General features: G+C 48.7%; 1 protein-coding gene across 3 annotated transcripts in view; it reads left to right on the top strand.

Annotated features, from left to right (window-relative positions):
* The window catches only part of LOC138959039 (uncharacterized), a 62,041-nt gene that overhangs the window by 21,574 nt on the left and 12,555 nt on the right, over positions 1-27,912 (top strand). For all 3 annotated transcript variants that reach the window (XM_070330400.1, XM_070330401.1, XM_070330403.1), the window contains exons 3-6: positions 4,874-4,915; positions 6,767-6,863; positions 7,320-7,464; positions 22,779-22,863. In XM_070330400.1, coding sequence (XP_070186501.1) covers positions 4,874-4,915; positions 6,767-6,863; positions 7,320-7,464; positions 22,779-22,863 — 369 coding nt within the window. The remainder of the gene's footprint in view (positions 1-4,873; positions 4,916-6,766; positions 6,864-7,319; positions 7,465-22,778; positions 22,864-27,912) is intronic.

A 27,912-nucleotide genomic window follows, 5' to 3' on the forward strand; every position in this document is an offset into this window, starting at 1 on the left:
TGTTGGCAGCGGGCCAGTTCCTGGCTAAGGATTAGCTGAATTGGAATTTTCTTTCCACCGGGCCCTTCCTGCCTTGTTGGCATGGGGCCACTTCCTGGCAAGGTTTTTAGAGTGAGTTAGATTTTTCTTTCCCACCGCCTTGTTGATGTTATCTGCTAATGTGATTCGGAGTAAGAATATGTAATTTAATGGAAAATTTCTTAAGTAAATTTTCATTTGATTAATATACTTACCCGAATCACATATTGTATGCCCTCCCGCCTGCCCCGCGTATGGTTTTGATGTTTGTTTAAAAGCCGTATGAGGGTAGCCACGTGGAGTTATAGGAGGTGACGTGGTACACACCAATATGGGAGGTAACTCCCAGTGTACTGCTCATTACCAAAGCTACTTTCGCTTTCGTTTTGGTGATGGGGTTGCTTCCCTTAGACAGGTTAGCGTTTTTCAGTACTTAGCATCTCAAGTGGACTCAATGCTAATGTGATTCGGGTAAGTATATTAATCAAATGAAAATTTACTTAAGAAATTTTCCATTTATCTTTTATTTAGCTCATAAACCCTCAACAGACTGTTATGTGCTGTTTTTAGCATTATTATGTGCTGCATATGGTCTCAGTAAAAAAACAAGGTGATGTATGTTACATTTACACCAAAATGTCCCAACAGTGGTCCTTCTGAGGTAAATTTTGTCATTCAGTGTGCTTGTTTTCATGTTGAAACAAAGGTTTGGTCTTGCTGGTTGTTCTTAAGCACTGATAAGTTATCTTCTGTCTCTAAAACAAATTCATTGTCATTTTCAAGTATTCTCAGTATGTACGTTACATTTACACCCTTGTCAGATGGCCTCACTTAAGTCTCTCTACAAGCCAACAGGTGCAAGCACTAGGAATCCTGTGACCATAGTTTAACTACCAGGTGTCTGAGGTATAAGAAAACACACACTTTTGTGTATTATGGCATTATTTAAAGACTGTGACAAAACTTGTTTGGGCAAGTAGATACAATTTCATTTACACCAAACGCATATTTTTAACTTAGAAGTACAATTAAATTACATCCAACACAACTTTTTCGCTCAATTTAAAAATAAATACAATCATCCTACCTAATGACTTTCCTCTGCAATGATTTTCAAGTAAGTTTGACCAGAAACATTTTTTTAAGATAGTTTCCCTTTTTTCATGATTATTTACACCAAATGTAACGTACTGACCAGCTAAAAAAGAACGTTCAAAATCCAAAACCTATGTTCAGATCAAACTTTCATTAATCTAACATATGTTTCTCTATCCATTTCTGGACCTATTAAAAATTAGATTGAGATGATACCCTTATCAGTAACTTGGTTATTCAAATTGCCCAATGTACCATGCGTTTCGCGTAACGCCTTGTGTGCCCAAAAAGGTGCTTTTTTTCTTGAACAAAGTCAATTTTCTCAGCATCCAGACGACTGACAGACATAAATTTGGTATGGATAGAATCTGCATGAGGAATACTTCATAACTGTATTGTTTATATTGTATTCATTTAAAAACAGAATAAAATACAAAGTAATAAAAGTATCCAGAACAGGATTTTTGCATTTGGACACCTTGACAGATTCCTGACCATATATATATATATAGACACAGAGGGACAAAAAGACACACACACACACACACACACACACATGCACGTATGCACATGCACTTACACACACTCACACACACAGAAAAACACACACAGAAAAACAAACACAGAAACAAACACAGACTAGACGCACACACATGCACTCACACGCACGCACACACACACATACACGCACACATACACACACACATACGATTCTGGGGAGGGAGGGAGTATTCGGGGGGCAGTTGTCGGGGGGGGGGGGGGGGGGGGGGTTGCAGGTGGCAACCGTCCGCCCATGGTTTGGGGCATTTGTCTGGGGGGCATTTGTCATAGGGGCAATTTTTCAGAGGGCAGATGTACAAGGAAGAATTGTCCGGGGGATAATTCAAGCCTTCTACTGGAGACATCATTCACAACACGTCTCGTGTTGTCACTGGTGCGCACAAAACTTAGTCACTGGATAAAGCATCAGATTCATAATATTCGGTTTTGAGAATGCAATACAATGTCATAAGGGAGCAATCTAGGTGAGCGTACACCTTTGTTTTAAGAAAAGGTTTTATTTTAAATCGCAAGATTCCGAAGATGCCGTTACGCTCACTTCATGAGATTACAGGACTGATCAAGCGAAACCCGGTGGGGCTGAAGAACTTCATGGAATTCACACTTGCGTGATTTTAATTTGATTTTTTTTTTACAAACATGCTTATAAATGAATGAGCGACAAAATAATACCAACCTTGTCATGTGAGATTCCCAGGAGTTCAAGCAATCGGGGTCTGCATCTCGCCGGTAGCAGAAGGCTAGCCGGTAGCCGTCCAAAATGTCAACTACAGTAGTCCCTTCCATTTCCGGCCCTTTCGTGGGCGTGAACCTGCCCGGAGCGGCCAGCTTTCCCATGACTAATGAGTTTTCCTTCTATAATTGACTCTTAATGGCCGTTAACCTGTCTGACGCGGTCAACGGTCACTGATTTTTGCCCTAAGGTGCCCCTCTTACTCGACAGGAGCGGCCACTTAACGGCCACTTGTCACTTTCGCGGGCGAGCGCCTGTGGTGTGTGTGTGTGTGTTGTGTGCACAGACGGCACAGCACGAGCAGACGACATGAATACTTACGCATGCGCAAACTGTAAATACAGACATGCGCATACATGTACATTTACGGCAGTCACTTCCGGATCGATCACAGCTGATGTGAGTTTGAAACACTTGTTTATCTGACACTCAAATACATATATAATAATCCAAACAACACACATAGAAACATACGAAACAATAGCTTAGCCAGGACGATCGAGTTAAACACGCAAATAATTAAGATGTATAAACGAAAGCAAAACTAACAGAGACAATGAATCGGCGGCTCATGGATGATCGCTTTCTTTTCTTCATGAAAACTTGATCGTGTTTTTGGGTTTTTTTTGGAGGAGTAGGGGGCCTGTAATGGACGGCCACCTGATATTTGCGGTCACCTTTGCAATGACTAATGGGTGACCGGATATGGCAGGTACTACTGTACACCTTCTTTTTTCATGAATTACGTCATTATTCACGACAAATTGTGAAAAAAACCGTCACGCATCTGTATGGCTGGGTGATTAACAAAGGGGCAAACATGAAAATGTATGCTTTCATTCAGTTGAATTGATGCTAGCTTATAATGAAAACGGCCGTTACTAAGCCATCACGTGTGACACAAAACACTCTCTGAGACATCAAATTCGTCCAAAGTGTGTCCTTGGTTGAATGAATGCATTTTCTGCGACTTCAAGCTGCACTTGTTGACTTGATCGTAAAAAAATTAGTGATTATAAAGAAATTCATTTGGTTACAGAGGTCGGAAAAATTTAAGTGAACGTGACAACATTCGATGCGTACGTAAGGCTGTTTTCAACTTCATTTTTGGGGGTCTCAAACACAAAGAAAATAACAACAATTGCACAGGAACGAACCTTTATCGTTTCACAAAGCACGTGACTTTTCAACAAATTATGCATAATACATTTATCGTGTCAATGGACCGTAGCTTCCAATATATGTACCAAGCCTGTTCCCATTTTTCTGACGCCATTTTTGTTGATTTACTGACATTATTACTCTATATTAAATATCAAAATACAAATATGTTCATTCATTTTGCTGTGGGTGCTTCTTCAAACATATCTTTATCCACATAAACAGGGGAAAAGGTCTAACCACATTTGCTTCTGTAAAAATGTCGTTTTATGAAACGTCTGTCAGTCCGCTTACATCGAGCTTAAGAGAATAGGTTCTATCCGCCCATACCTTACCGAAGATGCCACCAAGACCCTTGTTTCCTCCTACATTCTTTCTCGATTAGACTACGGAAATTCTGTTCTCATTGGCTGTCCTCAGTCTGTCATCCATCCTTTGCAGCGCGTTCAAAATTCTGCAGCCCGGTTTGTCTGCAAAGCCCCTCGGTCCCAGTCCTGTTCCCCCTTGCTAAAGAAACTTCATTGGCTCCCTGTAGAGCTGAGAATCCAATTTAAGTGCTGCTGTATCTGCTACAAAATAATATCTGGCTCAGCCCCATCCTACCTGGCTGACCTGTTCACACTCTATACACCCTCACGATCCCTCCGCTCCTCTGTAGACACTAGAATATTCCGTCTATCTTCTTTTAGTCGCAAACAGCACGGCCAGAGCTAGAGCCTTCTCCCACTCTGCTGCCGTTGCGTGGAACTCTCTCCCTTACTGGCTATCCGACACTGCCAAACATTTTGTTCCTTCAAATCAAACCTTAAAACACATGCACACTTCTTCACACAGTATTTTGATTAATTTTATTTCAATATGGTGCATTTTTGATAAGGTGTTTGAATGATTGAATGTTTTGCCTGTGTTTGTATAAGTATGTTTGCAGCTTGTATTGATGTAGTGTTTCGTTGTTCACTTGTGTGCTGAATGCTGCTGCACATGCTTTTTTGCTTTGCTTTGTATGTATGTATGTTTGTTTGTTTTTTCATATTTTTTTTCCATTGTAAAGCGCTTAGAGAACGTAAAGCGCTCTATAAATCTCCCATATTATTATTATTATTATTATTAAGTGACCGACCTAAGAATTCACCAGCTTTGGAGAATGACTCATATATAAATGTTATGGAATGAGAGTACTGTTTAGGCTATCCAGAGACTGTAGTGTGTAGTTTAAAATGTAAGGAATAGAACGAGCAGGCATACTTTTTTGTTGTCTGCATACGTGTACTGCTGCATTTATTGCATCGTTTCTTTTGTCTCCAGATACAACAAGAAAACCTAGGCCAGGCGAAGAACACGGAAAAGGTTTGTTCCTAATGTATCTCACTCAGTGAATACATAAATCTAATAAAGATTTTGTTTAATGAAATTTTTTTTATTAGCAATGTTGTCCTGGTAGTTCGTTTTCTATAATCTGGTCGGATGATTGGTACACTTTTTCTACTTACAGCAAAGTCTTTTTGTATTCTCATTGCTTGGTAAATTTTTCCACTCACGATAAAGTCTCAAAGTCTCTATTTTTATTCTCAGTTTTCTGTTAGAAAAGTTGTCAATGCAGAAATGCATTTATTTATGTGTCTTGACATGTTTTTACATTTAGTCAAGTTTTGACTAAATGTTTTAACATAGAGGGGGAATCAAGACGAGGGTCGTGGTCTCTGTGTGTGTGTGTGTGTGTGTGTGTGTGTGTGTGTGTGTGTGTGTGTGTGTGTCTGTCTGTCTGTCTGTGTGTGTGTGTGTAGAGCGATTCAGACTAAACTACTGGACCGATCTTTATGAAATTTGACATGAGAGTTCCTGGGAATGGTATCCCCGGACGTTTTTTTCATTTTGTCATTTTGGATGACGTCATATCCGGCTTTTTGTAAAAGTTGAGGCGGCTCTGTCACACCCTCATTTTTCAATCAAATTAATTGACATTTTGGCAAAGCAATCTTCGACGAAGGCCGGACTTTGGTATTGCATTTCAGCTAGGTGGCTTAAAAACTAATGAATGAGTTTGGTCATTAAAAATCGGAAACTTGTAATTAAAATTATTTTTTTATTAAACGATCCAAAAACAATTTCATCTTATTCTTTGCCATTTTCTGATTCCAAAAACATATACATATGTTATATTTGGATTACAAACAAGCTCTGAAAATTAAAAATATGAAAATTATGATTAACATTAATTTTCCGAAATTGATTTAAAAACAATTTTATCTTATTCCTTGTCGCTCCCTGATTCCAAAAACATATAGATATGATATGTTTGATTTAAAAACAAACTCAGTAAGCTAAAAAGAATAGAGATACAAAAAAGAGGTCTTTCGCCTATCAAGCCCCTGTGACCTGGAATAGATTACCACTGCCTCTCAGACACACAGATTCTCTCACTACATTCTAGACAAATCTCAAAACACACCTCTTTCAGCGCAAGTGATTTCCCCCCCCAGCATCTCCCCACCCACCCCATCCCGCCCCACCTCACCCCCTACCTAGCGCCTAAAATAACGTGTATATATATTTTCTGCGCTTTGTGTCAGCACTGTTTGTGTGTGTGTAAATAGTACCGTTGACACGTTTTTATATAGAAGCCTACTGTGGTTCTTGTGCTTAGGCTGTGTATTGGACTGTCATTGTATGCCTGCATTATTAGTTGTCAGTAATTATTACATGTGCTGATTGTTCTCTTTGCCTGCGCGCGTATAGTATGTTGGTTATGTTTGGTCATAGTATGTTTGTTTATGTTTGGTCGTTATCTTGCCTGTGCGTGTATTGTATGTTTGGTCGCTTTCTTTGCCTGTGCATGTATAGTTTGTTGGTTATGTTTGGTCGGTTTCTTTGCCTGTGCGTGTATAGTATGCTTGGTCGATGTATGTATTGTAAAGCGCTAAGAGTAGACATTTTTCTAGAATAGCGCTATAAAAGTTTGCATTATTATTATTATTATTATTATTATTATTATTAAAAAAGCGTGATTCCTGCTCAGCGCGACCACTACCGCACTATTCTGGCTTGTCGATTTCACTGCCTTTGCCAAGAGCGGTGGACTGACGAAACTACGAGTATGCGGTCTTGGTGAAAAAAGCAGTGCGTTCAGTTTCATTCTGTGAGCTCGACAGCTTGACTAAATATTGTTATTTTGCCTTACGCGAATTGTTTTCCTTTCAGATTATTACTATGTGACGATGGAAGAGTTTGAGGAGCTGATTAAGAACAATGGTTTTTTGGAGCACGCTCAGTTCTCTGGTAATCGCTATGGCACAAGGTGAGATGGTGCAGCTCAATCAACTACTTTCCTTACTTAGACTTTATTATTCTCTGTCAATAGATTAAGATCCAAAGGAATTCATTTTTGTTTTCTTGATTTCTGATGTGATTTCAAGCAAAAGTACTTGTAACTGCAAGAAGTGAAGTTGCTCTCTTTTAGTTAAACCCTGTCAAAAGAAAAGTTTTTACTTCTAATTCCTTATTTTTATCGGTTCATCTCACTAATTTTGTTGCAAGTTTGTTTATCTTATGGGGGAGAAGGGGCAGTTGTGAGTGTTGGTTTGGCACTGACTGTGGTCTTTGTTTGTACATGTATTTAATTTAGTTTTGTCATTGTTGAACAAAATTACACTGTATTATATAATCATTTTTCGTGTTTGTAGTTGTACTGTCGTTAATGCTTCCATCATGCATGTTTCACATGAGGTATCTTTCTGTCCACTTCCATGTGCAGCAAAAAATCTGTTCAAGACATCCTTGCATCGGGTCGATTATGCGTGCTGGATGTAGAGATCAACGGCGTGAAGAGCATCAAGGCAGCCAACATGAATCCTACACCTCGCTTCATTTTTGTCAAACCCCCAACCTTTGAATCATTGGTAAGAACAGAACCTGATTAGTTTAGAATGGGACTGTGACACATTCCAATGGCATTATTTACACACTGTGTAACTTCTGTATGCAGAATCGTGTCAGATTTAGTACAAAAAGATGACCAGAGGTTTCAACCAAATGTTCACCCATTTTAAAAGTCTGCTTTTGATTTAAGATTTCTTTAAAGCTGGGTTTTTTCCTCTCTTTTCCATTTTTCCATTTATCATTACAGCTGTGCTGCTTTCTCCGCCTCATTTTTGAATAATGAAGGCTTTGTTTAGTTAACTTGAAACTTTTATCTTCGTCTGTATAATTTACAGGTTTGGCTGTATTCCTTCCCGTACAACATTTGCGGTGACAAAACGACTTTTAGAAATTATCTGTGTACCGTAATTTTTAAAGTTTTTCTCCTTTCTTTTTGCCGCGAGTTCCATTATTTTTAGAATGAATTAAATTACATATTCTTACTCCGAATCACATAAAGCATTGACGTAGTCTGAGATGCTAAGGTCTGAAAAGGCTACCCGTCTTAAACAATGTTAAAGGGAAGCAACCCCACCACAAAAAGTGTAAAGGTAGCCAAGGGGAGTTACCTCCCATTGGTGTGTACTACGTCACTACCGCTCCTCAACACGTGGTCAAGATCATAATTATGACTTTTTCAGCTCTGAGGAGAAGGTCGTGGATTTTTGGCGCTCTCGTGGCTGTTCGGTTTGGTGTTTGCTTGACACCCACCGGCCACATACCCGTCTTACTTGCCTTCTGCTTTGTTAGTTGGTGAGCTCGTTCCTTTTTGGTCATTATTTTGACAGGAATTTTGTTGTAGTTGCTGACTTTTCGTCCATTTTTGGACTTGTAATTTTTTCAGTAACTTTCTTGTTTGGCTGCCATTTTTGTTGGTCAGCATGGCTGACAGTGATAAAAAACGTGGCAAGGCTGATGTCAAGGGCAGGGTTAAATCTTCGACTTCATCTACCAAACCGCCTGTACTGGTTGTTGTTTCGGACGAAGCACGTAATACCGTTTTGTCCGTACCTATTTCTGCCCCTAATGACCATGGGGTTGGGGGGCAGCCAAGCACTTCTTTGTCTTCTTTGTCTTCTTGCTCTCCCTCCGTGTCTGCATCGGAGCAAGGTGCTCTCGTGTCGACGATGCTTAGTTCTTTAGTTCCAGAAATACGCAGCATGGTGAGGGAAGAAATGAAGCGTTCCACGCCGCCTGCCAGCGTTGTTTTCCCCCCATCAGTGGGTGACGCTCTCTCTTTGGCGTCTTTGTCGGTGCCTTCGGCGAAGATTTCCAGGGAGGATTTCCTTGCTGCTTCGTCTTCTGCCTCCGTGGGTGGCAAGGCCGGTAAGTCGAACTGGTCCACCAGCTCTCGTGAAGCTACCGGACACTCCCTTCTGGGAAGCAGTTCCTTGGCGCAGGATCACAACCTGCTAACTTCTGTTCTGACTCCCCCAATTCACATTGCGTGCACGGGCGTTTCAGAGCAAGGGCAGCATCCGTTTTCGGCAGCTGTGCTTCCGGTTTTTAACGGAAGCATAGGTCCTCCCGCGCAAACACACGTAGAGGTCTTGACTGGAGTTGACTGAGGACTGGCCTACGGGCGTTCGGGCTTCCGACCCCAGTCCACGCAACCTTCGCTTCCGCATTGTGCGGCTTCGTCTGTTGCTTTTCCGGCTCTGTCCGGATACACTGTTCCTCTTCCTGACGCTTCCTCTCGGATGTCGGTGAGTGAGGAACAGCGGCTGGCCTACGGGCATTCAGGCTTTCAGCCTCGGCCGGGGCAGTTGTCACTCCACCCGTCGGGTGTTGAGGCAGTAGCCTATTCAGTTCCAGTGGCTCCGGATGTTCCCTCCTCTTACTCTTACCCTCCTGCCAGTCAGGGGATGAGTCAGGACGTGTTCCGGTTGGACAGGTTTCCGGTTTTCGGTCATCCAGTTCATCAGTCTACCACCAGCAACTGTGACTTTGGTCCGTGTCCGTCGCTTGACTATTCTGATGCACAGTCTGTAGCCAGCGAGCAGACACGTTCTGGATTTCCGTCGAGGCTCAAGGTTGCCCTTGAAGCTGCGGCGGAGGTTACTTCCAGATATTTCCCGGAGGGTGCATCGGCTTCGGCGGCTTCCGCTTCGGTCGCTCCGTCGGCGATGTCGGACTTCCGTTCCGTGAAGGAGGAGGATTCTTACTTCCGGTTCGAGGAGTCACCTTTGGTGGCGTACCAACTTTCGCAGGTTTTGGCTATACCATCTCCTGCCGGAAGTGGTATCCCCAGTGTTCCTGTTTCACTACTCGTTCCTCACGGTTCAGTTCCAGAACAGGCTCAGCCTTGGCTGGCTTCGGCTGCACAGGCTTCGACTTTTGTTCCTTGTTGTCACAAGAAGTTCACCTTGCCGAAGCCTGGTCGGAACTTGTTGGCGTCCTTTGCTCTTCCGCGTACACCGTTACCGGTGACACAGGAACTGCTTCCTCTGCTTGCTAAGCAGTTTAAGAAGGACTCGAGTGTTGTGTTTCCAGACCACACCCTCGTCGCTTCAGAGGAAATTGGACGTCAGCTTTTGGAACTTGCTTCTATCTCGGAGACGATCATCAGAGCGCTCTCTCGTTCTCTCACTGAGTCACTGGATCCTTTCACACTTAGTGCAGATCAGGACGCTGATGACATCTCCACTCTTTTGTCTGCCCTTGCCAGGGTGAACGAAGAGCAAATGAGGCTGTCCTCCCTTCACTATGCTCATACAGTCATGTGTCAGAGGGACTTGTTCCTCTCGCATTCTCAGTTCTCTGAGCAGGCTACGAGAGACACCTTGAGAGCTTCGCCCGTGGTAGAGGGATCTCTTTTCGGACATCTGGTGTTAGATTCCAGAAGAAAGGAGATCCAGTCGAACAGAGATCAGCAGTTCTCCGACTTCTCTCTACAAGGGTTGAAGCAGAGCAAGCCTCCTCAGCAAAAGCAGGCTCAGGCCTCTGGCCAAGCTAAACCGGCAGACAAAAGGCAGTCTCGGTCGGCTTCTCGAGGTTCGAGAAAAAGATCAGCGTCGGGCAGGGGGAGGGGCAGCTCTAGCAGCAAGCCTCACCCCCAATGAAGTGCTCCCGATCTCACCCCCCCTCCGCCCTCCATTTTGGTGATGGCAAGGGGCCCCTCCCAGGCACTTTCTCATTGGATGGTCTCTGTACACAGCCAATGGATTGTGGGCGTGGTGAGGTCGGGCTTCCGCCTGCTTTGGCAGGAAGCGAAGGCACCTCTGTCCAGGCGTCCGCCGGTTTTCAAGCCCCCCTCCTCGCAGGAGGCAAGGTCCGTTCTTCAGGCGGAAATTGCCTCCCTGCTGCAGAAGGGCGCGGTGGAGAGGGTCTTAGACCACAGCTCCCTTGGGTTCTACGGGCGGCTTTTCGCCGTTCCCAAGGCCTCAGGAGCGTGGCGTCCCGTCCTGGATCTATCGCATCTCAATACTTTCTTGAGAGCAATACGATTCAAGATGGAGACTCCAGCCTCGGTCAGAGACTCCCTCGGCCACATTCTTATGCATCCAGCCGACCTCCCCTTCGGGCTGTCTCTTCTTCTTCTTCTTCTTCTTCTTCTGCGTTCGTGGGCTGAAACTCCCACGTACACTCGTGTTTTTGCACGAGTGGAATTTTACGTGTATGACCGTTTTTTACCCCGCCATTTAGGCAGCCATACGCCGTTTTCGGAGGAAGCATGCTGGGTATTTTCGTGTTTCTATAACCCACCGAACTCTGACATGGATTACAGGATCTTTTTCGTGCGCACTTGGTCTTGTGCTTGCGTGTACACACGGGGGGTGTTCGGACACCGAGGAGAGTCTGCACACAAAGTTGACTCTGAGAAATAAATCTCTCGCCGAACGTGGGGACGAACTCACGCTGACAGCGGCCAACTGGATACAAATCCAGCGCGCTACCGACTGAGCTACATCCCCGCCCGATTCAGAGCTGTCTCTGGCACCTTGGGTTTTTACCATTGTGGGGAGACAGTTCTGCGCACAGGTGAGGTCTCAGGGTATTCGACTGCGGGTGTATTTGGACGATTGGCTCATTCTGAACAAAAGCCAGACAGGCTGCGCGCATCATACCCAGTCGGTTCTTCGAGAAGCCAACATGTTGGGCTTTTCGATCAACCGATCAAAGTCGGAGCTGATTCCGTCTCAGACGTCGTGTACACTATATTGGGGTGTGCACGTTAAAGATCCCACGATTGACAAAAGGGTCTTTCCTGTCAAAATTGTGTAGGCATAGATAAAAATGTCCATCAAATACCCGTGTGACTTGGAATAAAGGCCGCGAAAGGTGAATGCTCGCCTAACAGGCTTGAGGTTTGCTGGTCGATGTGAATGCGTTATATATTGTGTGTAAAAAATGTTTGTTTGTCTGTCTGTCTGTAAAAAAAATTCCATTTCACACGGCAGAAATTAATATGTAAAGCGCGGAGAGCACAGTTAATTGTGGTTCGCGCTATATAAGCTCACCATAATAATAATAATAATAATAACATTAAATAACATATTCTTACTCCGAATCACATTAGCATTGAGTCACCTGAGATGCTTATCACTGAAAAACGCTTACCCGGCTAAAGAATTTAAAGGGAAGCAACCCCATCACCAAAACGAAAGTGAAAGTAGCTTTGGTAATGGGCCAGCACACTGGGAGTTACCTCCCATACGGGTGTGTGCCACGTCACTTCCTCTAGGAACACGTGCCTATTCTCATACGTCTTTTTCACCTCGGAGAGGACGGTTCACTTTTTGACGCTCTGTGGCTGACCTTGTGTGTTTGAGTGACACCCGCCGGCCACGTTACCCAGCTTTTCTGCTCGCCTTGCCTACAGTTTGGTGAGCTCGTTCCCGTTTGTTGTTGGTTGTTTGCGCTGTTTTCGTTACTGTACGTTGTCCGTTTTTTGCGGACTTGTGTGTCAGTGACTTGCGTGTTTCGCCATTTTGTTGTGTGAGTTAGTTAGCTAGCTCGTGTGACTTTGCTAGTAGCTCTGCGTGCCCCCTTTCTGTTTGGGCAAGTGTAGCTTTAGTATTTTGTTGACGCGAAAGTGTGTGTGTTTACTGTGTTTTCAGTCGTTTAGACTTACGTTTCAGTAAATCTTTTTCACTTTGCCACGTGTTGTTGACTAGCGTGTCAGTGACTTGCGTGTTTCGCCATTTTGTTGTGTGAGTTAGTTTTCTAGCTCGTGTGACTTTGTAGCTCTCCGTGCCTCTGTTTTTGTGGGGCAAGTTTAGCTATCGTATTTTGTGGACGCGTAAGTGGGTGTGTTTTCTGAGTTTTCCAGTCGTTTAGACTTATGTTTCAGTAATTTTTTTTCGCGTTGCCACGTGTTGTTGTCAACATGTCTGATTCAGACAAGCGCCGTGGCAAGTCGGACCCCAAGGGGAAAGTTAAGTCTAAGTCTTCCTCTTCCAAAGCAACGTTACTTGTTACAGACCAAGAGCGTAACACTTTGTTGGCTGTACCTATTTCGGCGCCTAGCGCTGTTACTACTTCTGCTTCTTTTGCGGCGCCTAGCGCTACTGTTACTTCTGCACCTGTCTCTACATCGGAGACTTCGTCATCGTTGTTAGCACCTGGACAAGGTGCGTTGGTTTCCTCTCTGTTAAAGTCACTGGTTCCGGAAATCCGCAGCTTGGTGCAGGCAGAGTTTCAGCGTTCCATCGCCAGCAGTTCGGCGTTTCCGGCATCTGGCAGTGACGTCCGGGCTTTGGCTTCCGTGTCTTTGTCCTCCACTTCCGGCTTGGAGCAGCGTCCTCCCTCTTCAGCGTCGGCTGGTAAGCAGAGCTGGTCCGATAGCCCTCGTGAGGCGCCTGGACGTTCTCCTTCGGGGGACAGCTCTTTCGCATCGGGTCACGACCGATACCATGCTGATCTTTCATTTCCGGCGATAACCTACGAGGCCCTGGATTTGATCGAACAGCGGCGGCAGTCGGTTTCGACTGCTGCATTTCCGGCACTCGCCGGAAGTGATGATCCGTCCGCTCCGGCACGCTACGGCGGTCGCGGCAGGATGGAGTATTCACTGACTTCCGGTCCTTCCGGATCGCGAAGTCAACCAGTGCAGCCTTCACTTCCGCATTGTGCGGTTCCGTTGGCTACACTTCCGGTTTCGGCCGGACACGCTTCTTCCTCTTCTGGTGGTTCCTTCCGGATACCAGATAGTGGATTACAGCGTGCGCCTTCCGGCCTTCAAGTGCCTAGGCTTGAGCAGGCATCACTCCACTCAGTCGGGGGAGTGACGTCAGCTCATCCAGCTCCGGTTTTTGCGGATGGTCGTCCTGCTTACCCTTTACCTTCACAGGGTTTTGGGCTGCAGGATGATGTTAGTGCTCAGGCTTTTCCGGTTTCCGGTTTGCCAGGGCATGCTTCTGCTTCCGGAACTGGTGACTTCGGTCATGGTTCCACGTGTGACTATTCTGATGCTCCATCAGTGGTCAGCGAGGAGTCGCGGGGCGTGTTTCCGTCGAAGCTCAAGTCTGTTCTTGACGTCGCGGCGGAAGTAACGTCTCGTTATTTCCCTGAAGGGGTGGTGGCTGCGGACTCTTCCGCTTCATTCGTTCCTTCTGCCATGGCGGACTTCCGGCCGGCACAGGAAGATGTTTCTTCCTTCCGGTTCGCCGAGTCTCCGTCAGTGGTTTACCAACTTTCGCATTCGCTGGTTCGTCCAGCACATGCGGGGAGTGGTATTCGGCCAGTGCCTGTTCCGTTACTGCTTCCTTTTGGTCCAGTTCCGGAATCAGCTCAGCAGTGGGTGGCTTCAGCTGCTCAAGCCTCTTCCTTTGTGCCTACGGCCAATAGGAAGCTTGGCATGCCCACTCAGAGCCAGTCCCGCAGTGGGGCACTGCGGTTATGAAATTAAAAGCCCCTCCTGTTTTTGGAACCGCAGGAGCTTTCTAGTTTGCTGTTAGGTAGATTTTTGGTTCCTCTTTCCTGTCATGCTCTCTTTTTCTTCATGAATTCTTTTCTTTTTTCTGCCTTCTTGCTCATTCACCTGTATTTTTTCCAAAAATCTCTTCTCTTGCCGCTTGTCTCGCGATTCATGTATAGTTTAATCTGTTAGTGTTCTGATGTAAGTCCAGCAGTAGATAGGTTAAGCCTATTTTAACATACTGGAAACTGGTAATCTTCCAGTAGGTATTAATTTAGTTTTACTAAAGCCTGCTGGGACACAAGTAATGGGTTAGTGCATTTGTAAACAGGAATCGCTTGACAAGTGGCCCCCTTCATCCCCCCCTTCCTCGTCCTGATATGGCTCTGCGTAGTCGGCTGGACGTTAAGCAACAAATAAACAAACAAACAAACAAACAAACTCAGAGCCAGAGTTGGCTGGCGTCTTTTGCACTCCCTAGGGCTACCCTTCCGGTTTCCCGGGAATTGCTGCCTCTTCTGACTAAACCGATCAAGCGTGATTCGGTTTTGCCGGTTTCGGAGGCTTCCCTCCTCTCTGCTGAGGAGGTTGGACGTCGGCAGATCGAACTGTCCTCCATTGCGGAGACTCTTGTTCGGACTCTGTCTCGGGCATTGACTGATTCGCTGGTTCCTTTCACTCTCAGTGAAGAACAGAATGCGGACGATGTCTCTGCGCTTTTGACCGCATTGGCCAAGGTCAATGAGGAACAATTGCGTCTTTCCTCCCTGCAGTACACCCAAGCGGTACTCTGTAGGAGGGATCTCTTCCTCTCGCAGTCCCAATTCACGGAGCTGGCTACTAGGGAGACCTTGAGAGTCTCCTCGGTCTCAGAGGAGTCTCTCTTCTGTCCGCTGGCACTGGATGCCAGACAGAAGGAGATTCAGTCGAACAAGGACAGTCAGTTCCTTGACTACACTCTGAAGGGGGTGAAACAGTCTCAGCCTTCTAGGCAGAAGCAGGCTCAGACATCGTCAAACCCCAAGCCAGCTCAGAAGCGGCAGGCTCCGCCGGCCGCTCGTGGTGGGAAGAAGAGGACGGCATCGGGGAGGGGGCGTGGCGGCTACACCCCCAATGAAGCGCTCCCGATCTCACCCCCCTCCCGCCCTCCACCTTGGTGATGGCGGGAGGCCCCTCCCGGGCACTTTCTCGTTGGATGTCGGTAGTAGACAGCCAATGGATTGTGGGAGTGGTGAGATCGGGCTTCCGTCTACTCTGGCGGGAGGAAAAGGAGCCTCTTACCCGAGTGCCGCCGCGGTTCAAGCCCCCCTTCTCGCAGGAAGCTTGTTCCGTCTTGCAGTCGGAAATTGCCTCCCTGGAGCAGAAGGGCGCGGTGGAGAGAGTTCGGGTCCACAGCTCCCTGGGATTTTACGGGCGTTTGTTCGCCGTTCCCAAAGCGTCAGGAGGATGGCGTCCCGTGTTGGATTTGTCTCTCCTCAACACTTTCTTGAGGGAGATAAAATTCAAGATGGAGACGCCAGCCTCTGTCCGAGACTCTCTCCGCCCAGGAGACTGGGTGACCTCGATCGATCTCACGGACGCATACTTTCACATTCTTATGCATCCGGCCGACCGGAAATGGCTTCGTTTCCGGTGGGGAGATCAGATCTACCAGTTTCGCGCACTCCCTTTCGGGCTGTCTCTCGCACCATGGATTTTCACCATGGTGGTGAGACAGGTCTGTGCACTGGTGAGGTCCCAGGGTATCCGTCTGCGGGCTTATCTGGACGACTGGCTCATCATGAACCAGTCCCAGAGCGGCTGTTCGCAGGATACCCTGACGGTTCTTCGAGAATCCAACTCGTTGGGGTTCTCGATCAACCGGGCAAAGTCGGAGCTGACCCCGTCACAGACATTCACTTATCTGGGGATGTCTTTCGACACGGTCGCTTGGACTGTCCAGCCTTCTCAGAGAAGGGTGGACAAGCTCCAAGCTCAGATTCGCTCCACTTTGCCTCTCCTGATGGCTTCCATCCGCTCGCTCGCCTCCATCTTGGGGCAGATGGAGTCTATGGCTCTTCTGGTTTCGCTGGGCCGGGTCCACAAACGTCCGCTTCAGTTCGCTCTGAAGCCGTTTGTGGACTCTCCTCTGGTGGACTGGGACGCCCTCATCCCTTTGCAGGGATGGTTCCAGTCTGCGACCCTTGCGTGGTTGGACACGGAGTGGGTCTGCAGAGGTGTTCCGATCGTCGTGCCCCTCCCCGACCTGGACCTCTTTACAGATGCGTCCAGGGAGGGTTGGGGGGCACATACAGATCTTCAGACTACTTCCCGTCTGTGGACGACGGAGCAGTCCTTGTGGCACATCAACTTGTTGGAGCTAGAGGCAGTTGCTCTAGCTCTGGCCGAGTTTCTGCCCTTCCTGTACGCCAAACATGTTCGTCTGTTTACAGACAACATGACAGTGGCGGCGTACATCAACAAGCAGGGAGGCTCGCGGTCCCCGTCTCTCTCGGAGAGGGCTTGCGAGATCCTGGTGTGGTGCTTTCAGCATCATATCACGATCTCGGCCAGGTACCTTCCAGGGAGGCTGAAACCTCTGGCGGATGCGCTCAGTCGCTCCGGTACAGTGCTTCAGTCGGAGTGGACGATCACTCACGGGGCACTGCTTCGCCTTTGGGCCCAGGTCCAAAAGCCTCTGGTAGACCTTTTTGCCACAAGGTACTCGAAGAGGCTTCCGGTGTTCGTCTCGCCATTCCCGGACCCTCAGGCATGGCGAGTGAACACTCTGGACTTTCCCTGGACGGGTCTGGAGGCGTACGCCTTTCCTCCCTTTCCGTTACTCAGCCGAGTAATCCGGAAAGCGGAGATGGAGGGACCGGCCCTTCTTCTTCTGGTCGCTCCTCTGTGGCCGTCGCAGGTCTGGTATCCAGATCTTCTTCGGCTCGCCCAAGGGCCCCCCATTCCTCTCGCACTCGTGCGAGGGGAACTAGTGCAGCCCCGAACAGGCATTCCACACGAGGAGCCCAGTCTTCTGAAGCTTCACGTGTGGAAGTTGTTCGGGACTCGCTGAAGCGCTCTGGGGCGTCGTCTTTGACTCTGGACTTGGTGGCTCGCTCGCATAGAGCGTCCACCTCTTCAGTTTATGCTTCCCACTGGAAGGCATGGACTGCCTGGTGTTCAGCTAGAGGGGTGAGTTCGGTGGCTCCGCGCTCTATTCAGGTCGCTAACCACCTCTCTTTCATGTCTTCACAGGGCGCCTCAGTCTCCTCGTTGAGGGTCCGGCGCTCCGCTATCTCGGCGACTCTTAAGCAGATTGGTCGTTCTGTTCGAGTCGGGGGCGTTATAGCTGCAGTCATTAAAGGGGCTGCTCTTAAGGAAGCTAAGGCTCGTTTGCCCGCTCCCAAGTGGGACTTGTTTTTAATCCTGGAATTCCTTCGTTCTGCGGATTTTGAGCCTTTAAGCGAGGCCAGTCTGTTTAATGTCACTCGCAAAGCGCTGTTTCTTCTTTTGTTGGCAACGGCCCGACGGGGTAGCGAGGTCCACGCCCTGTCGGGTCAGCCTGGGGATATCTCCTTTGAGCCGGACGGTTCCGCATCTTTGCGTTTCCGGCCCGATTTCCTGGCCAAGAATCAGTCTCCGGGGCAGGCCTCTCCGCTGGTTAGAGTCAAGGCTCTGACCAGCGCGTTGGCCCCGGATGACCCCGATTCGGTCAATTGCCCTGTGAGGGCACTCCGTCTGTACTTAGCCCGGACTCAGCCGATTCGGTCTAGTTCTCAGAAGTTGTTGTTTATCTCTCTCCTTACTAGGCGCGAGAAAGATTTGTCGAAGGTAACGTTGGCCCGGTGGGTGTCCTCGCTCATCAAGCAAGCTTATGAGTGGAGTCGCACAAAGAGGGGGGGGGTTATGCCCTCCTTGCCACTTGACTCGGCCCGAGCCCATGAAACGAGGGCGTGGGCATCCTCTCTGGCAGTTCTGCGCTCCAGACGTCTAGAGGAGGTGCTGACAACTGCGTATTGGCGTTCCGAAGATGTTTTCATAAACTTTTATCTTCGGGACGTCGCAGCTCTTCGACAGGATGGCTCCAGAGGCCTTCCAGCGCTCATAGCAGCAGGCCAGTTCCTGTCCAAAACTTGATGGTGAGTTTTGATTCATTTCTAGCCCACCGCCTTGTTGATGTTATCTGCTAATGTGATTCGGAGTAAGAATATGTTATTTAATGGAAAATTTCCTAGATAAATTTTCATTTAATTAATATACTTACCCGAATCACATACTGTATTCCCTCCCACCTGCCCCGCTTATGGTTTTAAGATTTTTTAAAGCCGTATGAGAATAGGCACATGTTCCTAGAGGAAGTGACGTGGCACACACCCGTATGGGAGGTAACTCCCAGTGTGCTGGCCCATTACCAAAGCTACTTTCACTTTCGTTTTGGTGATGGGGTTGCTTCCCTTTAAATTCTTTAGCCGGGTAAGCGTTTTTCAGTGATAAGCATCTCAGGTGACTCAATGCTAATGTGATTCGGGTAAGTATATTAATTAAATGAAAATTTATCTAGGAAATTTTCCATTCACCTACTTGGGGATGTCCTTCAACACGGTTTCTTGGACTGTCCAACCCTCCCAAAGGCGGGTGGACAAGCTACAAGCTCTCATTCGCTCCACTTTGCCTCTCCTGCGGGCTTCCCTCCGGACGCTAGCCACCATCTTGGGGCAGATGGAGTCCATGGCTCTCTTGGTACCCCTGGGCAGAGTTCACAAACGGCCATTTCAGTTTGCGCTGAAACCGTACGTGGACTCTCCTTGTGGGGACTGGAACGCCCTTGTCCCTCTCCAGGGATGGTTTCAGTCCGCAACCCTTCCGTGGTTGGACACGGATTGGGTCTGCAGGGGTGTGCCGATCGCCTTGCCTCCAGACACGGACCTCTTCACAGATGCGTCCTTGCTGGGGTGGGGGGCACACACGGACCGGCATACAGCGTCGGGTCTGTGGTCGGGAGAGCAGAGCCTGTGGCACATCAACTTGCTGGAGCTAGTTGCTGTGGCTCTGGCTCTGGCCGAGTTTCGGCCCTCCCTTCAGGCCAAACATGTTCGTCTTTTTACAGACAACACAACAGTGGTAGCTTAATTATTTGAACAAGCAGGGAGGGTCTCGGTCCCCGTCGCTCTCGAGCAGGACCTGCGAGATACTGGTTTGGTGCTGGCAACACCAGATCACTCTCACAGCCAGGTACCTGCCGGGGAGCTTGAACACTCTGGCGGATGCGCTCAGTCGCTCTGACAGAGTGCTTCAATCAGAGTGGACGATCACTCACGGGGCGCTGCGTCGCCTTTGGGCCCTGGTCCAGAAGCCTCTGGTGGACCTCTTTGCCACCAGATTTTCAAAGAGGCTTCCAATCTTCGTCTCGCCCTTTCCGGATCCGGAGGCTTGGCAGACGAATGCATTGGACATTTCCTGGACGGGGCTGGAGGCTTACGCTTTTCCTCCCTTCCAGTTACTCGGCCGAGTAATCAGGAAGGCGGATCTGGAGGGGCCATCACTGCTGCTGGTCGCCCCCCTTTGGCCCTCTCAGGCGTGGTTTTCGGACCTACTGAGACTCGCTCACGGCCCTCCCATTCCTCTCCACCTCAGGAGAGGGGAGCTGGTGCAGCCTCGAACCGGCGTTCCACACGAAGAGCCCCAGCTGCTGAAACTTCACGTGTGGAGGTTCGCTGAGGCGTTCTGGAGCGTCAGAACTGACACTGGACTTAGTGCAACGCTCTCACAGAGCGTCCACTTCGTCCGTGTATGCATCACACTGGAAGGCCTGGGCAACCTGGTGCCATGTCCATGGTTTCAACGCGTTGGCTCCATGCTCTATTCATGTAGCAAACCATCTTTCTTACCTGTCCTCTCAAGGAGCTTCAGCTTCTTCTCTGAAGGTGAGGAGATCTGCCATCTCCGCGACCTTAAGACAGATAGGACGTTCCATTGATGTCAGTGGCGTCATTTCGGGAGTCATTAAGGGCGCTGCCCTTAAAGAGGTTAGGACTCGCACTCCCATGCCTAAATGGGATCTCTTCCTGGTTCTAGAATTTCTGCGTTCAGCAGATTTCGAACCTTTGCGAGATTCTAGTCTTCCCAATCTGACGCGCAAAACTCTGTTTCTATTGCTGTTAGCATCAGCTCGCAGAGAAAGCGAGATACATGCCCTCTCCGGAAGTCCGGAGGACATCTCTCATGAGTCTGATGGCTCAGTTTCATTGAGGTTTCGCCCAGATTTTCTGGCAAAAAATCAGGCTCCAGAACAAGCATGATCTCCGCTGGTTCATATCAGACCTCTAACCAACATCCTGGCTCCCGGAGATCCAGATTTGGTCAATTGTCCGGTCCGAGCCCTTGACATCTATCTTGCCCGTTCGCAGCCGCTTAGATCAGAATCTCAAAAGCTTTTATTCATCTCCCTTAACACAGTGAGACAAAAAGACATTTCTAAGACGACTCTGGCAAGGTGGGTGTCGGCTCTCATTAGACAACCTTACGAATGGAGCCGTTCGGACAAGGGGGGGACGCAGCCTGTCTTTCCCCTTGAGTCCACGAAACCAGGGCTTGGCCCTCCTCCTTGGTCGTTTTACGGTCGAGGAGGCTGGAGGAGGTGTTGTGCACAGCTTACTGGCGCTCCGACGATGTTTTCATCAATTATTACCTCAGAGACATCGCGGCTGTCCGTCAGGACGGTTCTAGAGCCCTTCCTGCCTTAGTTGCAGGGGGCCAGTTCCTGGCAAGGATTTAAGAGTGAGTTAGATTTTTCTTTCCCACCGCCTTGTTGAAGCTATCTGCTTTATGTGATTCGGAGTAAGAATATGTAATTTGATAGAAAATTTTAATAGTAAATTTTCATTTGATTAATATACTTACCCGAATCACATACAGTGGAGTCCGGGTACAACAAATCTCAAGGGAGATACATTTTAGTTCGTAATTCGCTGTAGAGTTTTCAACCCTAAATGGCCTCAAGACAAGTTTTCCCAATCACCTTCAAATGACCGTCCCATCGATCTTTCCTTGGAGAGTACAATCTCTGCATGTTTTCAACAGCTTCATAATCCATAGAGAGAGGCAAACTAACAGCGGGAGGTGCATGAAAAGCTTCAGTTTTCACGATAAAACTTTGACTCGCTCATTCACGGGACATAACTGCACTCCGGACTGTCCACAGTGTTGAGCAATTTAGGAGACTTCACTGCCTGAGGAGAGTATTGATTCAAACGAACGCGTGGTTCTATATCGCGTCACTCGGTCACGGATCGGAGAAAACAAAAAAACAGATTTCGAAACCATGTTCGTCAGCCATTGTTTTTAGCAAGACAGACCACATGTGCACGAGCTTCGCTGACGTACATCGCAAAATGTCATGACGTCACCACAACTTTCGGTTTTGGTTCGATCTGTTCCGTGCACCTCCCGCTGTTAGTTTGTTCAGAGTTCGCTCATCACGCGATCTGCACTTGTGTTTGTGTATTTTTGTCTTTGGAGACAATTATTGACATCAGTTCGTTGTAGCCTTGTGACTTTTAGAGACAAAACGGCTTTCTTTATTTGGTGTTTAACGTCGTTTTCAACCATTCAAGGTTATATCGCGACGGAGGGAAGAGGGGAGATGGGATAGAGCCACTTGTCAATTGTTTCTTGTTCACAAAAGCACTAATCAAAAATTTGCTCCAGGGGCTTGCAACGTAGTACAATATATTACCTTCCTGGGAGAATGCAAGTTTCCAGTACAAAGGACTTTACATTTCTTACATACTGCTTGACTAAAATCTTTACAAACATTGACTATATTCTATACAAGAAACACTTAACAAGGGTAAAAGGAGAAACAGAATCCGTTAGTCGCCTCTTACGACAGTCATGCTGGGGAGCATCGGGTAAATTCTTTCTCGTCCCAACCAATATGGGACTCCCCCCAACCCGCGGGGGGCGACAAAACGGCTCTGGGGCGATGAAAACGTGTTTGTTAAAAGAAGGGTTCGTTATGCAAATGAGTTCAAAAGGTTCGATGTAGCCGGAAAGTAACAAGTAAGAAATAGAAGGCTGTCTGGAGGGAAATCAATGGCAGTTTGTTAAAAGAGGGATTTCGTTATACCCAGGTTCGTTATAGCTGGACTCCACGGTAGTTTATGCCCTCCCACCAACCCCGCTTATGGTTTTTTAGTTTTCTTTAGAGCCGTATGATCTTGACCACGTGTTGAGGAGCGGTAGTGACGTAGTACACACCAATGGGAGGTAACTCCCCTGGTCTGTGGTCATTACCATGGCTACCTTTACACTTTTTTTGGTGGGGTTGCTTCCCTTTAAAATTGTTTTCAGGCCTTAGCATCTCAGACTACGTCAATGCTTTATGTGATTCGGGTAAGTATATTAATCAAATGAAAATTTACTATTAAAATTTTCGATTTAATCATTCTGTTTCAGAAAAGTAGATTACAAGGGCGTGGTACAGAAACAGACGAAAGTCTTCAGAAGCGGCTGGATACAGCCAAGGAGGCTATGGATTTTGGTGAGAAGACCCAGAGTCTAGAGATTGTAGTTTTCTTCTCTGATTATTATAAGTCCAGTACATGCATATTTTTATTTATTTTATTTTTTTATTTACGAGGATTTATATCACGCACTATCTCACCACACAAGGCGACTCAAGGCGCATGTTACCTATTTAATATCATATTCTTACTCCGAATCACATTAGCATTGAGTCACCTGAGATGCTTATCACTGAAAAACGCTTACCCGGCTAAAGAATTTAAAGGGAAGCAACCCCATCACCAAAACGAAAGTGAAAGTAGCTTTGGTAATGGGCCAGTACACCGGGAGTTACCTCCCATACGGGTGTATGCCACGTCACTTCCTCTAGGAACACGTGCCTATTATCATACGTCTTTTTCACCTCGGAGAGGACGGTTCACTTTTTGACGCTCTGTGGCTGACCTTGTGTGTTTGAGTGACACCCGCCGGCCACGTTACCCAGCTTGTCTGCTCGCCTTGCCTACAGTTTGGTGAGCTCGTTCCCGTTTGTTGTTGGTTGTTTGCGCTGTTTCGTTACTGTACGTTGTCCGTTTTTTACGGACTTGTGTGTCAGTGACTTGCGTGTTTCGCCATTTTGTTGTGTGAGTTAGTTAGCTAACTCGTGTGACTTTGCTAGTAGCTCTGCGTGCCCTCTTTCTGTTTGGGCAAGTGTAGCTTTAGTATTTTGTTGACGCGTAAGCGTGTGTGTTTACTGTGTTTTCAGTCGTTTTGACTTACGTTTCAGTAAATCTTTTTACTTTGCCACGTGTTGTTGACGTTTGTGTCAGTGTCTTGCGTGTCGCCATTTTGTTGTGTGAGTTAGTTTTCTAGCTCGTGTGACTTTGTTTGTAGCTCTCCGTGCCTCTGCTTGTGGGGCAAGTTTAGCTATAGTATTTTGTTAACGCATTAGTGCGTGTGTTTACTGAATTTTCCAGTCGTTTAGACTTATGTTTCAGTAAATTTTTTCGCGTTGCCACGTGTTGTTGTCAACATGTCTGATTCAGACAAGCGCCGTGGCAAGTCGGACCCCAAGGGGAAAATTAAGGCTAAGTCTTCCTCTTCCAAAGCAACGTTACTTGTTACAGACCAAGAGCGTAACACTTTGTTGGCTGTACCAATTTCGGCGCCTAGCGCTGTTACTACTTCTGCTTCTTTTGCGGCGCCTAGCGCTACTGTTACTTCTGCACCTGTCTCTACATCGGAGACTTCGTCTTCTTTGTTAGCACCTGGACAAGGTGCGTTGGTTTCCTCTCTGTTAAAGTCACTGGTTCCAGAAATCCGCAGCTTGGTGCAGGCAGAATTTCAGCGTTCCGTCGCCAGCAGTTCGGCGTTTCCGGCATCTGGCAGTGACGTCCGGGCATTGGCTTCCGTGTCTTTGTCCTCCACTTCCGGCTTGGAGCAGCGTCCTCCCTCTTCAGCGTCGGTTGGTAAGCAGAGCTGGTCCGATAGCCCTCGTGAGGCGCCTGGACGTTCTCCTTCGGGGGACAGCTCTTTCGCATCGGGTCACGACCGATACCTTGCTGATCTTTCATTTCCGGCGATAACCTACGAGGCCCCGGACTTGTTCGAACAGCGGCGGCAGTCGGTTTCGACTGCCGCATTTCCGGCACTTGCCGGAAGTGATGATCCGTCCGCTCCGGCACGCTACGGCGGTCGCGGCAGGATGGAGTATTCACTGACTTCCGGTCCTTCCGGATCGCGAAGTCAACCAGTGCAGTCTTCACTTCCGCATTTTGCGGTTCCGTTGACTACACTTCCGGTTTCGGCCGGAAACGCTTCTTCCTCTTCTGGTGGTTCCTTCCGGATACCAGATAGTGGATTACAGCGTGCGCCTTCCGGCTTTCAAGCGCCTAGGCTTGAGCAGGCATCACTCCACTCAGTCGGGGGAGTGACGTCAGCTCATCCAGCTCCGGTTTTTGCGGATGGTCGTCCTGCTTACCCTTTACCTTCACAGGGTTTTGGGCGGCAGGATGACGTTAGTGCTCAGGCTTTTCCGGTTTCCGGTTTGCCAGGGCATGCTTCTGCTTCCGGAACTGGTGACTTCGGTCATGGTTCCACGTGTGACTATTCTGATGCTCCATCAGTGGTCAGCGAGGAGTCGCGGGGCGTGTTTCCGTCGAAGCTCAAGTCTGTTCTTGACGTCGCGGCGGAAGTAACGTCTCGTTATTTTCCTGAAGGGGTGGTGGCTGCGGACTCTTCCGCATCATTCGTTCCTTCTGCCATGGCGGACTTCCGGCCGGCACAGGAGGATGTTTCTTCCTTCCGGTTCGCCGAGTCTCCGTCAGTGGCTTACCAACTTTCGCATTCACTGGTTCGTCCAGCACATGCGGGGAGTGGTATTCGGCCAGTGCCTGTTCCGTTACTGCTTCCTTTTGGTCCAGTTCCGGAATCAGCTCAGCAGTGGGTGGCTTCAGCTGCCCAAGCCTCTTCCTTCGTGCCTACGGCCAATAGGAAGCTTGGCATGCCCAATCAGAGCCAGAATTGGCTGGCGTCTTTTGCACTCCCTAGGGCTACCCTTCCGGTTTCCCGGGAATTGCTGCCTCTTCTGACTAAACCGATCAAGCGTGATTCGGTTTTGCCGGTTTCCGAGGCTTCCCTCCTCTCTGCTGAGGAGGTTGGACGTCGGCAGATCGAACTGTCCTCCATTGCGGAGACTCTCGTTCGGGCTCTGTCTCGGGCATTGACCGATTCGCTAGTTCCTTTCACTCTCAGTGAAGAACAGAATGCGGACGATGTCTCTGCGCTTTTGACCGCATTGGCCAAGGTCAATGAGGAACAATTGCGTCTTTCCTCCCTGCAGTACACCCAAGCGGTACTCTGCAGGAGGGATCTCTTCCTCTCGCAGTCCCAATTCACGGAGCTGGCTACTAGGGAGACCTTGAGAGTCTCCCCGGTCTCAGAGGAGTCTCTCTTCTGTCCGCTGGCACTGGATGCCAGACAGAAGGAGATTCAGTCAAACAAGGACAGTCAGTTCCTTGACTACACTCTGAAGGGGGTGAAACAGTCTCAGCCTTCTAAACAGAAGCAGGCTCAGACATCGTCTAACCCCAAGCCAGCTCAGAAGCGGCAGGCTTCGCCGGCCGCTCGTGGTGGGAAGAAGAGGACGGCATCGGGGAGGGGGCGTGGCGGCTCTGGAAGTAAGCCACACCCCCAATGAAGCGCTCCCGATCTCACCTCCCTCCCGCCCTCCACCTTGGTGATGGCGGGAGGCCCCTCCCGGGCACTTTCTCGTTGGATGTCGGTAGTAGACAGCCAATGGATTGTGGGAGTGGTGAGTTCGGGCTTCCGTCTACTCTGGCGGGAGGAAAAGGCGCCTCTTACCCGAGTGCCTCCGCGGTTCAAGCCCCCCTTCTCGCAGGAAGCACGTTCCGTCTTGCAGTCGGAAATTGCCTCCCTGGAGCAGAAGGGCGCGGTGGAGAGAGTTCGGGTCCACAGCTCCCTGGGATTTTACGGGCGTCTGGTCGCTGTTCCCAAAGCATCAGGAGGATGGCGTCCCGTGTTGGATTTATCTCTCCTCAATACTTTCTTGAGGGAGATAAAATTCAAGATGGAGACGCCAGCCTCTGTCCGAGACTCTCTCCGCCCAGGAGACTGGGTGACCTCGATCGATCTCACGGACGCATACTTTCACATTCTTATGCATCCGACCGACCGGAAATGGCTTCGTTTCCGGTGGGGAGATCAGATCTACCAGTTTCGCGCACTCCCTTTCGGGCTGTCTCTCGCACCGTGGATTTTCACCATGGTGGTGAGACAGGTCTGTGCACTGGTGAGGTCCCAGGGTATCCGTCTGCGGGCTTATCTGGACGACTGGCTCATCATGAACCAGTCCCAGAGCGGCTGTTCGCAGGATACCCTGACGGTTCTTCGAGAATCCAACTGGTTGGGGTTCTCGATCAACCGGGTAAAGTCGGAGCTGACCCCGTCACAGACATTCACTTATCTGGGGATGTCTTTCGACACGGTCGCTTGGACTGTCCAGCCTTCTCAGAGAAGGGTGGACAAGCTCCAAGCTCAGATTCGCTCCACTTTACCTCTCCTGATGGCTTCCATCCGCTCGCTCGCCTCCATCTTGGGGCAGATGGAGTCTATGGCTCTTCTGGTTTCACTGGGCCGGGTCCACAAATGTCCGCTTCAGTTCGCGCTGAAGCCGTTTGTGGACTCTCCTCTGGTGGACTGGGACGCCCTCATCCCTTTGCAGGGATGGTTCCGGTCTGCGACCCTTCCGTGGTTGCACACGGAGTGGGTCTGCAGAGGTGTTCCGATCGTCGTGCCCCTCCCCGACCTGGACCTCTTTACAGATGCGTCCAGGGAGGGTTGGGGGGCACATACAGATCTTCAGACTCCTCCCTTTCCGTTACTCAGCCGAGTAATCCGGAAAGCGGAGATGGAGGAGCCGGCCCTTCTTCTTCTGGTCGCTCCTCTGTGGCCGTCGCAGGTCTGGTTTCCAGATCTTCTTCGGCTTGCCCAAGGGCCCCCCATTCCTCTCGCACTCGTGCGAGGGGAACTAGTGCAGCCCCGAACAGGCATTCCACACGAGGAGCCCAGTCTTCTGAAGCTTCACGTGTGGAAGTTGTTCGGGACTCGCTGAAGCGCTCTGGGGCGTCGTCTTTGACTCTGGACTTGGTGGCTCGCTCGCATAGAGCGTCCACCTCTTCAGTTTATGCTTCCCACTGGAAGGCATGGACTGCCTGGTGTTCAGCTAGAGGGGTGAGTTCGGTGGCTCCGCGCTCTATTCAGGTCGCTAACCACCTCTCTTTCATGTCTTCACAGGGCGCCTCAGTCTCCTCGTTGAGGGTCCGGCGCTCCGCTATCTCGGCGACTCTTCAGCAGATTGGTCGTTCTGTTCGAGTCGGGGGCGTTATAGCTGCAGTCATTAAAGGGGCTGCTCTTAAGGAAGCTAAAGCTCGTTTGCCCGCTCCCAAGTGGGACTTGTTTTTAATCCTGGAATTCCTTCGTTCTGCGGATTTTGAGCCTTTAAGCGAGGCCAGTCTGTTCAATGTCACTCGCAAAGCGCTGTTTCTCCTTTTGTTGGCTACGGCCC

Source organism: Littorina saxatilis, linkage group LG2, assembly GCF_037325665.1.
Source record: "Littorina saxatilis isolate snail1 linkage group LG2, US_GU_Lsax_2.0, whole genome shotgun sequence".
In the NCBI taxonomy this organism is placed as follows: domain Eukaryota; kingdom Metazoa; phylum Mollusca; class Gastropoda; order Littorinimorpha; family Littorinidae; genus Littorina; species Littorina saxatilis.